This window comes from Daucus carota, chromosome 1 (assembly GCF_001625215.2).
Source record: "Daucus carota subsp. sativus chromosome 1, DH1 v3.0, whole genome shotgun sequence".
NCBI classification, from domain to species: domain Eukaryota; kingdom Viridiplantae; phylum Streptophyta; class Magnoliopsida; order Apiales; family Apiaceae; genus Daucus; species Daucus carota.
The window spans coordinates 30,631,895-30,647,850 of NC_030381.2; the positions used below are offsets into that span (position 1 = coordinate 30,631,895).

Genomic DNA, 15,956 nt, shown 5'->3' on the forward strand with positions numbered 1-15,956 from the left:
AAATTTGGATATAAACCAATCCCGGATATTTGGGGTCTCGATAAAACTGTATACGAGCTAATATCATATTTTTATTTTCTAATCAGTAGTTTATGATCCGTCGAATAAGATCCACTAACATTAACTATCATTTTTATTTCAGTTATTCAAATAATTGTCATTTAGTCTAAATAAACATATAATACCATAATAATTATAACTTATAAATTATAATTATATGCATGGGTTATTCCCAAATATCGATTCTACTTTTGAATGCTGAAATCTCGGTAGGTTAATCAATTAATGTCATGTCCCTGCCTGAAGACATGTTCCTGAACGTGTTGCTTGATTATTTGTCAGCTCAGTTCTATATTAGAGCCCTTGTCCAAAAATGGAGCTCGCTAGAGTACTTGTTCTGGTAATCAACCAAATGACCAGCTAGCTAAAGAAGAGACAACCCCTGCAAGAGCAGCGAATACTCCTTCGATCTTGTGGGAGAACCCTAATTCCCAAACGATCTCAGCCAAACCGAAAATCATCATCCCTACTCCATCGTACACCGTCATCAACCACCACTAATTCTAGCAACCCTCCCTGAATCTTGTTATAACCATATTCCTCCGTTAACAACACATATGTATGTATAATTTATTATATATATATATATATATATATGAAGATTATAGGTATTATCATGTTGAATAAATCATATTTTATGAAGATCCAAACTTAAATAAGATATAAAAATTATAAAAAATGATGATTATTTAATAACAAATGTAATAGGTTAATAATATAATCTATATTTGAGTTCGAATCGAATATGAACTATGGATTAAATGAAGATTATATGTATTATCACGTTGAATAAATCATATTTTATAAAGATCTAAACTTAAATACGATATAAAATTATATAAAATGATGATTATTTAATAACAAATGTAATGGGTTAAAAAATATAATCTATATTTGAGTTCGAATCGAATATGAAGTATGGATCATATTCGGGTAGGATCATATTGTGAAAAAATAATATGAGACATGATCTGAACGGGTATATGAGTGCTTATATTCAAGATAATATACTCTTTGAATTAATTTTTGCCAGATTTGAATCATTTTCAAAACGGATATGAAACATGTATCATATTTTCGAGCCGAAAATAAGCCGAGTCACTAAATAGTTTGGATTGATTTATAACCCTGCAAACATGCGACTTATTACGACTTATTAGTATATAAACCGGCCCAACAAACACCACCATAAACTATCCAAAACATCAATCATGCATTTATTCTTTCTCAGCATAAATCCCAAAAATTATATTTTTGGACATTTCTGCAATATCATTTATATAATTAACATTAACGAACTAATTGTATTAAGATATATATTCTTCGATTTGTGACAAATTTTTATATTTCACTTTGTACATATAATATCATTTAAAATTAACTAGAACATAACATAATTGATTCTTAATTATAAAATAAATTTTTTAACATAAAATCTTATAATAAATATGTGCGAAATTCCTATGAATCATCTAAAACGGGTGAAAATGACCGAAATATATTGAAATTTCATAACTGAGCTTGACCATTGATATCTTATTCATTTTTGTTCTATTTATATATTTAACGTCTATTACATATATCATTTCACAAAAAAAGATTAATACTACAATATTTTATAATCCGTAATTGATTCTATGCATGATATTTTAATTAATATAAAGATATTAAATATAGAAAATCAAATATACAAGATTATATCATACATATAGAAATAAAATATGCAGTTACATTATTAGGAAAAGTCAATTCTATATAGTTGTGTTATTGAGAATATCCTAAATTTTTTTTTATATAAAATTCTTGTTTTGTATTTGTCTTGTTCTTAACAAAAATTAAATTTCAGTTCTCCTTCCATTCCATGAACAAATACTGACTTTTTGTCTATCTCGTATAATAAATATTTATATTTATTAAAAATTTAAATTGATGAATGACCAAATATAAATAGCTATAATATTTTCAATTTGTTATAGTGTTATGTCTTCTAACTAATTGTAATTATAAAGGGACACATATTATGATACGATTTTAATTTAGACATGTCTTAAATATTATGATAAATATTTAATTTTTTTTCGAAATCTTTCGATGTATTTTTATATTCTATGTTATTAAACTGACTTGGGTACATCTATTTTTTAGTTTAGACATTTTCATCTTTTATATTATTCTTTGAATTCTTGTCGTAGTCTTGTCATGCATGTAATAGACCATTTTATATGTGATTAGTATTTTCAAACTTATTTCTTGTAAATTTAGTTTTGTTTTTTATATTTTCATTTCTTATATAGTTTTCATTAAATATTTGTCATGAATTCTATATCAAGTTGGTTGCACTTTTGTTAAAACGTTTGATTTATAAAATTTCTCGTTACTTTCTAACAGATCTTTAACTTAGTAGGCATCATGTCATTTTTCATGTCATAACTTTATTAGAATAATACCTAACCCATATAAAATCCCAACCACTATATATAACAATTTAAACAAAAAAATCAGTAATTTACTACACAAACGAAAATCGAGTTAGGCCTCATCATAATCTTACATCCCAAAACATCATCGAAACTCACATTCCAAAACATCATAACCAATAATTCAGACATCGAAAAACAACCCACTAATAATATAATGAAAAAATTTACTAGTATTGACATTTTACGCATGAAGATTATGAACAATATAATGAATTGATAAAATTCTCAAAGACACAAGGTGGAAGCATCATTGATGACTAAAACAAAATAACGTTCTAGTGATGTCAAAACAGAGACGACACTTGTGCCAAGCCTCTTAGTTCTAATAATTAGAGAGAAAATATCGATGACATCTTAGTAATGTTTAATGGTTAAGTATTTTTTAAAAATATGTTATTAGTAAGTTGTTATATATAAAATATATTATTTTAATTAATTAAATTTTAGGAGTCCCACAAAAATTGGGATGTTGACCCTTGTTATCATAATTTCAACTTTAATGTCCCGAATAGCAGGACTCAAAAATATGATATCGAATACCATTTATTAACGCAACATCATGTAGCGTTTTGCTTTAGAACAAAAAATGTTATACGAAAGCGTTGAATAACCCTAATCTAACCCTACATTATGCAACATTTTTAAAAAGTAAAACGTCACACGAAGATTTTTAAGCTCACGAACTGGGAGGTAATTGCTTACTCGATCTGTAACCAGACACTATCTATTTGAATGTTGCTAAAAAGAGCTCGTTGATGAGTTTTATTGCTGAGATTAAGGGGAGCCCAAGGGCCATGTCACATAAAAAAAATAATCAGAAGATCTGATGATTATGAAGTTCTTTAAGGAGGGTACCGAAATACTACACGATATATCGTTATGTTGTTTTTTAAAAATTATAACACTATATGCTTTAGCGTCTAATATATAAAACAAAACGCTATTTTGTATTTTAAAAAACACACTGCGTTACATGTGTAACTAAATGATATTGAAAAGTATTTTTCTTAGTGACAGAGAAAACTGTTATATTATGTGCAATTTTTATTTTTTTGACAACGCAGACTTATATACCTTACAAATTAGTATATGTTTAAATAATTTTCGGGTGACCCAAAGTCGAACCAGGTATCCCGGGACAACGGAGGATAAACACAAAACTGGGTTATCCAAACGTGCTCCTGTGCAATTTTTATTAATTCCATTTAATCTGCTGTAAGCCTGTAACTGGTGAAACAAGATTAAACGAGCAGGAACCAGTGAAATCACGTGCTTCTAAATTCAAAGAGGTGTATAAATTCTCGTACTTTTATGAAAAATTGAAAACCCAATAACAAACTCGTGAAGTCACAAGCACGGGAGAGTTTTGCAGAGACAGAGAGAGGAGAGGATGGTGTTTGGACAAGTAGTAATCGGACCACCTGGTTCCGGCAAGACTACTTATTGCAATGGCATGTCTCAGTTTCTTCCGCTTATTGGACGGTACTTTCATCATCTCTCTCCCTAATTTTGTTTTGTTTAAAAATTGAGGGTGACTAATTAAGCTTAGCTATATATGTTGTTTGGAACTTGGGCTTTTAAGGTAATTGTTTAGGGTTTTGTTCATACTGTTTTGTTTGGCTGGTCCACCACCTGTTTGCTCTATTGCCTGAAAACTTAATTGAGCTTAGCTATAGATGTTGTTTGGAACTTGGGCTTTTAAGACATTTAAGAGGCTGTTGGAGATGCTCTTGTGCTTGACATGCTGCTCTGCGTTAAAGCTGATTGTACGAGTTTAGCTGTATCGTAAAAGCATTATACATATGTGTACAATAAATGCTACGGAAAATATACCAGAAATCGGTTCACATTTTGCACATCTTTGAAACTGTAATCGCACAATGATAATGATGATATTAGGGCATCTTTGTCAAACAGACTTCTTTGGTATGACTTTCAAATAGCAACTTATGACTTGAAATTGATTCGCAAGTTTAATTTTATAAAAGTAGGAAACGGGTATTTGGTTTCTTGAATTTGTTAGCAGTTTTACCCTCCGCACTCGACTGTTACTATATATTTTTGTTTGTGTTGAAACAGATATTTAATCTTGTAGTTGAACAGTTTAGTTTTATATATAAATTATTAATTAAACTCTTTTACTTGTAGGCATTTTTACTTATATATTTTACTCTCTCAAGTGTTTACATAGCACATGTTCTGAACTTGTGTTTCTGTTCACTACTTAAGCAACTTGCCAAGTAGACAGAGGAATATTTGGAAATAAAATGATATTGTATAGGCTAATTAATGTTGGGACTTGGGAGGCCTTTACATTTCTCTTTTCTGGGTAATTCTTCTCCATGAAATGAAAGGTATTAAAAAAAGAAGGTTAATTTTTATAGTCATCGGGATTTAGGGTATCCAAGAAGTGACAGTGAATATTAGTAACTGATTTTGTATTGCAAAGTGGATGCGTAATATTTAAGTATATGTTAAGCAAAGATTTTAAGGGGTGGCAATTTCGGATAACGGGTCGTGTTCATGTCAGCAATCGGGTCGATTTTGGATCAAGCTAAAATCACTTAAAATTGAATAAAACTAAAAACTGAAGTTATTTGAAATGAAATTCTAATTTCGGGTCATTTCGGGTCAATTGGGTGATTTTCGGGTTTTGTCTCAGTGAATCGGGTTTTGGGTCGGGTCGGGTCGGGTCGGGTTTCGGGTCGTGCCTGATATTGCCACCAATAATATTTTTACTATCTGTGTGCAATGTTAAATTATTTCAGTAGTCACTAAATAGTTGTTTGCATGCAGGAAGGTTGCTGTTATCAATCTGGATCCTGCAAATGATTCTTTACCGTATCCTTTGCATATAAAAATTTGCTGGCTTACATGTGATATTTTCTATTTTTTTTGGTTTTTCCATAATATATACAGATATGATTGTGCGGTGAACATTGAGGATCTAATAAAACTCAGTGATGTGATGAATGAGCACTCTCTTGGCCCAAATGGAGGTGAGGTGGTCTTTAGGAATGTGTATCGAAATTTGTTAAGATTGCATAGATAAGCTTCTTTCTAAAATTTAGATACCATACACGGAACCGCATCCTCTCCAATTGTAGCCTCATTTCTGAAGAATTCCGCACTAGAGCAATGAAGACATATCATTGGATTCCCCATTTAGGATTTCGTTTATCTTTGTCACATGCTCATATCTCATCACACCTTCTTACCACAACTAGTTTAAACTTTAAATTATAAAAGGCATTTTGGTTGTGGTGAGTACACTAACTAAAGTTGTCCATGATGAGATTTCTAGAAGTGGCCTGATTGTAGTTTACTTGAGTACCCAACAATATGTAGTTTTTTATAGCTCTTGTGCATAGAGACTGATATTTTTGGTTATGTATATGGCTGTAATCTTTATGCATGACTGCATTGTAAAGACATTTGTTGCAGCCCTTAAGATACACACATGGAGTTTCCAAACCAATTTTTGTTTTAAAGTTGTTTATGTGATTCTACCTAATCGATTTTTTTTTTTTAAATAAAAATTTACCTAATTGATTTTGTATGTGACATAGGCCTTGTATATTGCATGGATTACTTAGCAAAAAACATTGATTGGTTGCAGTCCAAGTTGGAGCCGCTTCTAAAAGGTTGGCTCACTTATACCATCACCTATATTTGATATTAACCAGTTAATTGCTACTATTTGTTATTGTTCATTATATTCATAATAGATGTGCTACTTTGGTAAATATGTACATTTCTGAGATATGTCATGCAATTGGATAATGCAACACATGTCTGAACATGGCAAAAGTTTCAATTTACAATAAAGGAAGATCTTCACTATACATATTATAATATAGGAAAAAGTTATATGGAGACCACTATTTTAGTGAAGACCTCAGAGACTATATATGTACTGCAAGTCTGCAAGCATAACATGTTTTGTGTAATAATATATTGCAGTGTTCTACTTGCAGAACATATATAGTCTCCAAGGTCTGCAATGAAAAAGTGGTCTCCATAGAACTCAAGCCTTATAAAATATGATATACAATGATGATATAGGCAAAATTTGAAAAGAGTTTTGGCTTCTCATACTTACAGGTAAAACAAAAGTTGTGTTTAATAAAAATTCTTGCTTTAAACAGAGAACAAATTGTTGTTCCTTTTTATTGTGGTTCCCACCCAATTTGTGTGAAAGAGGAAACTAGATCTGAAACTGTTAGAAATTATTGTCTATATCATTACAAACCTTTATTCCAAATTTGTACAAGCATACTTGAAACAACCAAATTCAAATGGGATCAGAAAACTAATTCTTTATTTCATAATTGTTCACAAGTGTGACACTCACTGCTAATGTAAAAGCACTATACACCAAGATTTACCTACAATTTTGAGCTGACATTTTGGCAATACAGATCACTTAAAGCTTACTAAATTAAAACTATAAGCACAAAATGAAGGAATAAACCAGGCACTAGTATGCACTTTTAGCAGTGCATATATCATATTTGCACTATCAGCAGTCTTTGGTTGGTCTTTTTTTAGAGTTTATCATTTGATGTGGAACGGAAGTGAAAAATATACATGCATGTTTTTATTTAGTTTATATAAATAGTGTAGAGGGAATTAAAGGTATCTATGTATATGTTTTATATGTGGGGCTAGTACTTTATTACATTCGGATTAGTTGTAATAAGCTCAACTGCTTGGGCCTTAGGCCATCATGTTATTCTATTAGAGTTTAATCCCTATATAAAATTATAATCCCCACATCATCTCAGACCTGATACACAGACAGTGATTGTCTTGTGACTATTGATTTTGAGTCTCTTCCATAGGTTGCAATCTATAAATTTTCTCTCTTTTGCGATTGGGAAATCCTTGGGGTAGTAGATTTCCTGCTGTTAATACACCAAGTTTATTGTTATTTTTCATTCTACTTCATATATTCTTAATTGTAAAATCTGTGCTGCATCGCCATTTGTGTGAAGTGAAGTACTGCACTTAAATGTTCCTGTTTTAACGATGATATATCAAGACAATTCCTTTCTGTTGATAAATTGTGAATTGTCACACAGTCATTGTCCATGCATCAAACCATTAAGCACACCTGTTTTCCTGAAGTGTGAATTAAACAATTCATTTATGAAAGGACAGAATCATATACTTTTTTATATGACAGTCACTGGGTTTCATTTTTTCAAGAGAAGGAATTGATTGTGCTGTAAGGTTTCAACTTTATAGATAGCTTGTAGGTTTCATGCAGAAGTCGGGGCTCTTATATTTATATAACAAACTTGTTAAGTATTGGCATTGTTTTTGTGCTTCTACATTTTGTATATTGTAATTTGATTACCGGATTCTTCTATTAGCTTATGTCATTTGTATTATGTACAACATGAAGATCTCACTTAAGAGTAATACTACTATGATTATGCAGATCACTATCTTCTTTTTGATTTTCCTGGTCAAGTAGAGCTATTTTTTCTTCATGACAATGCCAAGAGTGTCATCATGAAGCTCATAAAGAAGCTGAATCTTCGGGTATGTGCTTATGAAGCATTAACGGGAATATAACGAAATAGTGGGCCGACTTATGGTTGTTCTGATGCAATATTAGTAGCCTTAAAGGAGTTTCTTTGTCTCACTGCAGCTGGCTGCAGTTCATTTGATTGATTCCCATCTTTGCACTGATCCTGGAAAGTACGTCAGTGCATTGCTTCTCTCCTTATCAACCATGCTACACTTGGAACTCCCACACATCAATGTTTTGTCGAAAATGGATCTTATTGAAAGCTATGGAAAGCTAGGTCAGATCATTGCGTTTTCCTTGACATCTTATGATAACTTCAGTTGACTCATTTTGTGTTACTCACCTTATGTATTACCATTTTGATTGTTACACAGGTTTTAATCTTGATTTTTATACGGATGTAGAAGATTTGTCCTATTTACAAAATCTACTCGCTCAGGATCCTCGATCTGCCAAGTACAGGTAGGTGTATAAATAACCAATGTCTATATAAGTTTGTGTTTAATTTTTGTAGTTCATTTCAGTTGTAATTCTTTGGAGCTGTTTCTTGCCTTAAGTTTTAGCTCCATGTCATATCATGTATACTGAGACATGAATGCAAAGGTACTATTAGCAAGGTCTAATTGATAGTTTGCACTCTGCATTCTTCTACTTGTGCTTTAAACTATGCTTAATTTTTTAAAGCTAAAAAAGTTGTACAAGATATCACAATATTATTTTCTTGTTGTGAGACTGAGTTGATGTTATGAGTAACAGGAACAAGTATCATGATTTATATACTTAATTGAGATATGAAATAATTAAGAGATTTTGTAGCTTAGCATTATCATAGTAAACTTTGTCTATCTAAATGAAGAATCTTCTAATTGATGATAAGATTAAACAAGAATTACTTTTCTGAAAATTGTTTTACTTCTCTGAACATCTTGAGCTAAGAACCAATCATCAGTATCATACTATTATTTAATTTTGAACCTGTTTTCCACAGCTATAAAGGTTCAGTACTTGGCAGCATTGTTGTTTATTTTCTTTAAAACTTCCAATCGATAAGTTTGCATTTTTTAACTATAAATATTTTAGATTTTGTTTCACATTTAATGCCACCAGTCATCAGCACTTGTGGGCTGTGGCTGGAATGTTAAGAGGTAATTTCTGTTTCAGTTATTGGACATAACAGATGCAGTCACCTAAATTATCAGATAATTGAGACAGCCTTACGTTTGGGAATATTCCAATATTTTCATCGCAGGAAGTTGACAAAGGCGCTGTGTGATGTGATAGAAGACTTTAGTCTCGTCAATTTTTCAACTTTGGACATTCAGGTTTGTATTGTCTGTTTTCGCTTGGTTTCTTACTTGCGTATGTTTATTGAAAGCTTTCTTGTTACCGTTTGTGTTTCAGGATAAAGAGAGCGTGGGAAATCTGGTTAAGCAGATTGACAAGTGCAATGGATATATATTTGCAGGCATAGATGCCAGTGCCGCAGAGTTCAGCAAAATTGCAGTTGGTCCTGTTGATTTTGATTATTACAGATATCCTTTTATTTGTTTCTTTTCAGTTGAAATCTTTCTCGTTATGTTTTCTGTGCTCGTTATATCATTGATCAGAATAACATTCAGTTACGTATTTGCAATATCTTGGTTTTAAAAAGTGAATCTTAATATCTTAGTATAATGGAGAATAGTGCAATTCTTTTTATTGGTACATGCTAACATTCTAGTAAAAAGTATTATGAGGTGAGTAGTATATATAGGAAAGATCTGGCAGGTTTTAAAGCTGAGCATCACCTTGGAACGTGCACCAGCTGGTTAGCACAACCAATGTTGCATTCCGGCTAGTATATACCTTAGTAGCAATCCTTCTATAAAACACTTAATGTACTGTTTCTATTTTAAAGTTCTTCATAACATGGCTAAACTAGTAGTTGGCTTCATATATTGCCGTTATGTTGCCTATTTTAAATATCAATTCTTTCTTATACTTTTGCGTTTGATACGTTAAGTAGTTAATTATGTCTTGGCTTTATAAGTGGTCCACTTTTGTGTTGCTTAACGCAGCTCTTCACAGTTGCAGCAGTGCAGGAGAAGTACGTGAAGGATGATGATAATTTTGATGTTGATGACTAGCGTTCTGTGCTTGGGACTGATCCGCAGTATCTTCAACAGAAACATGTACACTGCCTGTGATTGTAGGAAAATGGATTTTTAACTTCTCCTGAGTTTCTTTCGCACATTAGACAGTAATGTAATTATTATCATCATAGAAGAAGAAGATTCAGTTAATTATAATGTAATGGATATTCCCTGGAGCGTAATATGGAGTTATGGACCAATGGAATGGCAAAAACAACTGAAATGGCTGGCTAATATGCCAGAAAACAGTGTGCAGATGCCTATATATTTACTTCGGTATTTTTATCGGCAGAACGAAAGTGTTACTTGGGTTTTTTTTTTTAATTTTTGAAGGATTTTTGTACTTGGGTTACTCGGCCCTTTTTTGCATGTTACAGATCTTGAATTTCTTTGGTAATTACAAGACTCTATCCAGATTAGATGATCCCCGGTTTCGAATTATATGATTTATTTTTTAAATAGATGATTCGGTAAATATGTTAATGTGCATTCCCTACGTATTTTTTAAATTATTTTTTTTAATTTTTAGGCATGTTTCGAAAGAAACATAACATCTGTGAAATGTATCCATTTGATATTTGAGCTGAGTCTAGCATCTGTAATTTTTTTGTATAATCGTCATGTTGGGTTGCCTTTTTTATTCATTTTTCGATTAGACTTATGTGTACTCATTTTCGGGATTTTTTTTAATAGAATTTATTTAATAATAAAAATAAAAATAAATAGAGGGGTGAGCTGGCAAGTAGAAAAGCTTGAATGCTACGCCTCTTTTACTCCCTCACCCTCAGGCCTCAGTCCCCCCACTATAAAACCCCTCACAGTATCTCTCATTCTCCCCTAAAATCAAACCCTTATTAACAATTATACTTACACATATACTTACAAACCCATCTCCCAATTTCATGGGAGATCATCTCACTCTCCCCTCTCCAAACCCTAATCCCCCACCGTCTCTCCTCCCTCCCGGCTGCCGTTTCTTCCCCTCCGACCAGCATCTCCTCTCCGTCTACCTCACCCAGAAACACGCTCCGCGAAGCAGTCGCGACAATTCTTCAATCCCCGATGTGATCAAGGAGATCAATTTGTACGATTACGAGCCGTTCAATTTGCCTGATTCGATATGCTTTCGGTTCGGGAAAGGGGGGAGAAAGAGGCATTATTATTGCTTTGTGGTGGCTAGGGTTAGGGATGAGGAGAGGAGGAGAGGGGGAGGGGCTGGCTACTGGAAGAGGACTGGGAGGGTGAGGGATGTGGTGCTGGGGGATGTTGTGATCGGGACGCGGAGGGCTTTCGTGTTTTATTTGGGGGATTTGGGGAAAGGCGGGGCGAGGACAGATTGGTTTATGTATGAGTATGCCCTTGTTGAGCCCCATTTGGTACGTTTCGGAATTTGTTCTTGTAATGTTTGTCAATTTCTGCGTATTTGGATATTCGTATTGATTATGATTATTTTCGATGTTTTAGAATGTGTGTGTAATTTATATATGTTAATGTGATTTGGAAATTGCTGCTAAGTTTGTTAAAGGAATCGAAATTGAGCTTAGTTATGTAAATTTATAAATTGGGTAGTGATATAAGCAGGTATAAGATCAATTGTGCAAAACGTTCTAGAAATACTATATGGCTTTGCCATGTTTGTTTGGTTTGTTTTGTCTGTTGATAACTGTTGATGAAGATAGTGAGCACTCTTTCTTTAAGTTTACTTATAAAGACCTTTGCTCTTACCTAATTTGATCTAGCTTTATTCTGGAATAGTGCATATCCCAAAAAGGTATTAATGTTGAACTCCATAAATAAATTAGTTTTCTTGTGTGTAATTTTCTGCACCAGATTTGTGAAGATCTAGAAACAAAATAAAATGTAGTACTGATTTTGGTATGTGGATTGTGGAGCCCACAAGTAGAGATAGTAACTAGTAAAATGAAGCAACCGTACAATCAAGACATAGCTGTATACTATGTTTACTGTGCTTTGATGGCTCCAGTGCCTAGATTAACAAGTACAAATTAGTGTATACTTAATTCATAAAACTTGTATGCAATCATAACATTGCATTTACATATACAATCACTGTTAGACACTTTCTCTAGCTTGGGTAATTTGACGGCCACTTTTACCTTTTAGTTAGGGCAGAGCAGCATTGAAAATTTTCTCTCTTTTTTTTTCCTTTTCAAATCTCAACTCCTGGTGATCAACTCTGTGATAACCTTTACAACTCAACAAAGACCTGGAGCTTTATGTCTTCTCGGCGCATGGGATGTGGGATTGTCCTGTCTTTGTATGTGAGAGGGTTGGGGTGGGCGGGGGGTTGTTAAACAGACATCTCATTCTTTACTAGTCAAATTTATTTAGTTTTCTATAGTAGACGTAGCAAATCTTACTTTTTGCTTAATATTTGGATACTCTAGAGTCTAGGCAGACCAGTAAGTTCTTCTATTTATTTATATATTTTGGGATGCGTAGGATGCACAGAAAGTGTCATGTTACTGGTTAATGGTCAGAGGAGGTATGTTATTAACCAGACATTTCATTTTTTACTAGTTAAAGTTACTTCGTTTTCTATTGGTAATGTAGCAAATTATATTTTTTGCTTAATCTTTGGATACACTAGGTAGGGTAGTTCCTTTTTGGGACGTGTAGGATGCACCAAAAATGTAATGTTATATTTACTAGTTAATGGCTGAGTGAGTTATCAACCAGACATTTGTAGATTTGAGCAGAAAATGTCATGTTACTAGTAAAAGTTATTTAGTTTTCTAGTTTAATGGAGAAAACCTTATTTTTTGCTCAATCTTTGTATATAGTAGGGAAACCAGTATGTTTTTTTTTTAAATTTTATTTTGCGATGTGTAGGATGCACAGAAAGTGTCCTGTTACTAGTCAATGTTACTTAATTTTCATGTGTGGATGTAGTGATCTCATATTTTGAAAAAAATTTGTATACACCAGGCAGACCAGTAAGCTCTTCTATTTCATTATCATTATTATTAATTTACATGCCTTTTTACCTGTTTATTGATTACACAATATTCGCACCACTTGACTGTGGCTGTCATTCAGCCCTTCACTAACTTGTTCTACTTATTATTTAGACATGAATTCTGATAATTTGAAGGGTATATTTGTATTTGAAGTTTTTCCTATTCTTGTGTGTAGGCTTCTTTCGTACTGTGCCGAATTTTTGTCAAGAGTCGTAAAAGTAATACTAACACATCTGAGCGCCCATTAAGTTCTTGCGCTCAAGATAGTGTTGCAAAAGTTCGACACATTGGCATCCAGCATGATGGCACGGTTGATTTGGTCCCTTCGGAATCTAACATGCTGGGAAGGAATTCTCCACATCGCAACAATCAAGTTGTGAGGTATCCAATGGAACTGGTTAGGGGTTCAGACAATGTAGTCGTTGGTTGGCCAGTGGATTTGCAGGTATGATTGCAAGCATGTTATCATCTTGTGTTCAAATTACACAATGCACCTTTGCCTAGATGGGCTTTCTATTTTCAATCTGTTTTGAAAAGTGAAATGATAGATACAGTATTATTACAATTTTCCTCCTTTTCTTTTCATTCACTATCTGAGTCACTGGAGTGTTTTATCCTTTTAGTGTTTTGCAGAAGTAGAAGTGCATCCTAGTAACTATGCCCGGATTCTTTTTTCTTTTTTTTTTTCAATCCTAACTATTTGACATTTTCCATTATTGGAATACAAATGATAAATGCGTGTAGAAGAAACAGTATATTGATAAAAAAAATTCCAAAATTACCGCGACGTGCATTTTTTAATGTCATAAAAAAACTGAGACTGGACATTGACTTCTGACTCTGTGAGGTTCAAGTTCTAATTATGTATTGCTTAAATTTGATCATGGTCTTGCTAGAAAGCTGCCTTTTGGATTAATAAAAAATTATGTGATGTTACCATTCATCTCAAAACCTTTGGTCTTGTACCTATGTTTTTGTTTTTTAAACATGTACATATTTCTAAATATCAGTGTTGGAAGGTTTTAGAATCATTAGTCTAATATTTGATTTACTACTAGGCCATGCATGACATATCTACTGAATACATGTTTTTATATACCAACTCCGTCTAATAATTTACTCTCTTTTCTATTGTTTAGTTGGGATTATCTGGACATGCAAGTGCTAGAGGCATGATGGCTGATCCCTTGACTGCTGAGCAACTGACAGCCATTTTAGAAGATGATTTTCTGGAGTTGAATGATCTTCTTTCTCCGTATCCTGGCATTGACTAGTGTTAAAGAAAGACGTATACTCAAAGAGATATATGTGGGCATTATTTATGCCAAATTAACTTTCTATGGAAATGTTATAATGGTGGCAAACCTGACGAAGGATATATATGGGCATCAATATTGATGTCAAATTAAATTATTTCTGAAAACGTTCGTGTTCAAGAGATTTTGAATTTGGCAGATGTCTCAGGAGGTGTGTGCACACTGAAAAATGATACATGTCAACTATGTAGTTGATTGTGTCATTGTTGGATTGATCTGCCAGTTCAGGTAGTACAGAAGATGCATTAGTTGTTTTACTTTTTTTTCATGAAGCATACTGCTAATATTTCCCCTTCTTCAGATATGATCTCGTCCTTGTGACAACTAATATTAGCTATGCTGGATAAAAGGAGTTCGATGGGGAAGATGGAAACACACAGTTTGAGCTGCTTATGGGGATTGAGCATCTATTCCAATATCTTTGCAATGGTAGCTCATAATTGTGTTGAGATCTTCCTTTTCGTTGCATTCTTTAATATGACTTATGCTTTGTAGATTTGGTCGGATGGTGAAACTAAAACTCTTTGGATTTTGCTTGCTATATGGAACTTATTTAGTTATCGAAGACTGCATAATCTTTCATGTGTAATTTAGTAACTACACTTCCTTTGTTTCCGAGTGTGAGCGAGTTATGTTTTTAGCAAGTACTAATATAGTTACTTGTTATTTTAGCTCCACTCTGTCTTTGAATAATTCTCCATGCCTCTTAGTTGTTTCATCTCCACAGTAGTTTCTTTACCTTGTTTTGATATATTTCTGCATTTGCTTTGATTTTACAAATGTCCCAACATAGAACAGGGGTTACACCTAGATGATGTTTTATCTTGAAATTTGGTTGGGGGATGAAGATATCATCTAGGTGAACGTCTCGAAAGAGATGAAGATGGAAGTGTTTTGTGTTTTAGGATCAACTCAGGTCCTTGTCAACTAGAGGTTAGATTTTGGGTTTGTGTTTTAGGAGTTGGCTTATAAGTTTACACGGCAGAAGTTTGACTTAAAACTTCGTAGAGCATCTCCAACAAAATAGTTATATGATGCCCTAAACTATGAGCTTAATTCACTCGGTATTTCGTAAATGTTCAGGATACAGTTTTCATTCTTCATAAATAGGTAAAGACTAATCATTCCTCATTTTCTCATTTTGTTTTTAATGTTTAAGTATTCACTTCACATTCATTTTCTCATTTTGTTTTCAATGTTTAAGTATTCACTTCCCATTTTTTTCCCCCCACTTTCCCATATTTTTTCATTATCTTTTGCTTATAGATTTTGAATTTAATATTATAATAATAATATGAAACACAAATAGGGATTATTATCGGTGTTGTCATTTGTCCTTATTTTCTGGAAATTGAATTGTTTAATTAAGGATGCTTATGTTTCTCTTTTTCTGGTTTCCAATGGTTTGTTGCAATGTTTTGATGAAGCACTACATCCCTGGCGGCAAT

The 15,956-nt window shown here is 32.9% G+C and overlaps 2 protein-coding genes across 2 annotated transcripts; both read left to right on the forward strand.

Moving 5' to 3' along the window:
• The first annotated feature begins 3,754 nt into the window (after positions 1–3,754).
• On the forward strand, positions 3,755–15,185 carry LOC108227583 (GPN-loop GTPase QQT1). The gene is made up of 13 exons (XM_017402819.2): positions 3,755–4,022; positions 5,337–5,381; positions 5,460–5,539; positions 6,110–6,184; positions 7,987–8,090; positions 8,200–8,356; positions 8,454–8,541; positions 9,329–9,401; positions 9,481–9,611; positions 10,145–11,587; positions 13,368–13,637; positions 14,332–14,736; positions 14,810–15,185. The coding sequence occupies exons 1-10, from the start codon at positions 3,931–3,933 to the stop codon at positions 10,203–10,205; spliced, it is 906 nt and encodes a 301-aa protein (XP_017258308.1). The 5' UTR covers positions 3,755–3,930; the 3' UTR covers positions 10,206–11,587; positions 13,368–13,637; positions 14,332–14,736; positions 14,810–15,185.
• On the forward strand, positions 11,114–14,466 carry LOC108227596 (NAC domain-containing protein 60). Its single transcript, XM_064085960.1, has 3 exons — positions 11,114–11,587; positions 13,368–13,637; positions 14,332–14,466. The coding sequence occupies exons 1-3, from the start codon at positions 11,114–11,116 to the stop codon at positions 14,464–14,466; spliced, it is 879 nt and encodes a 292-aa protein (XP_063942030.1).
• Positions 15,186–15,956: the final 771 nt, after the last annotated feature.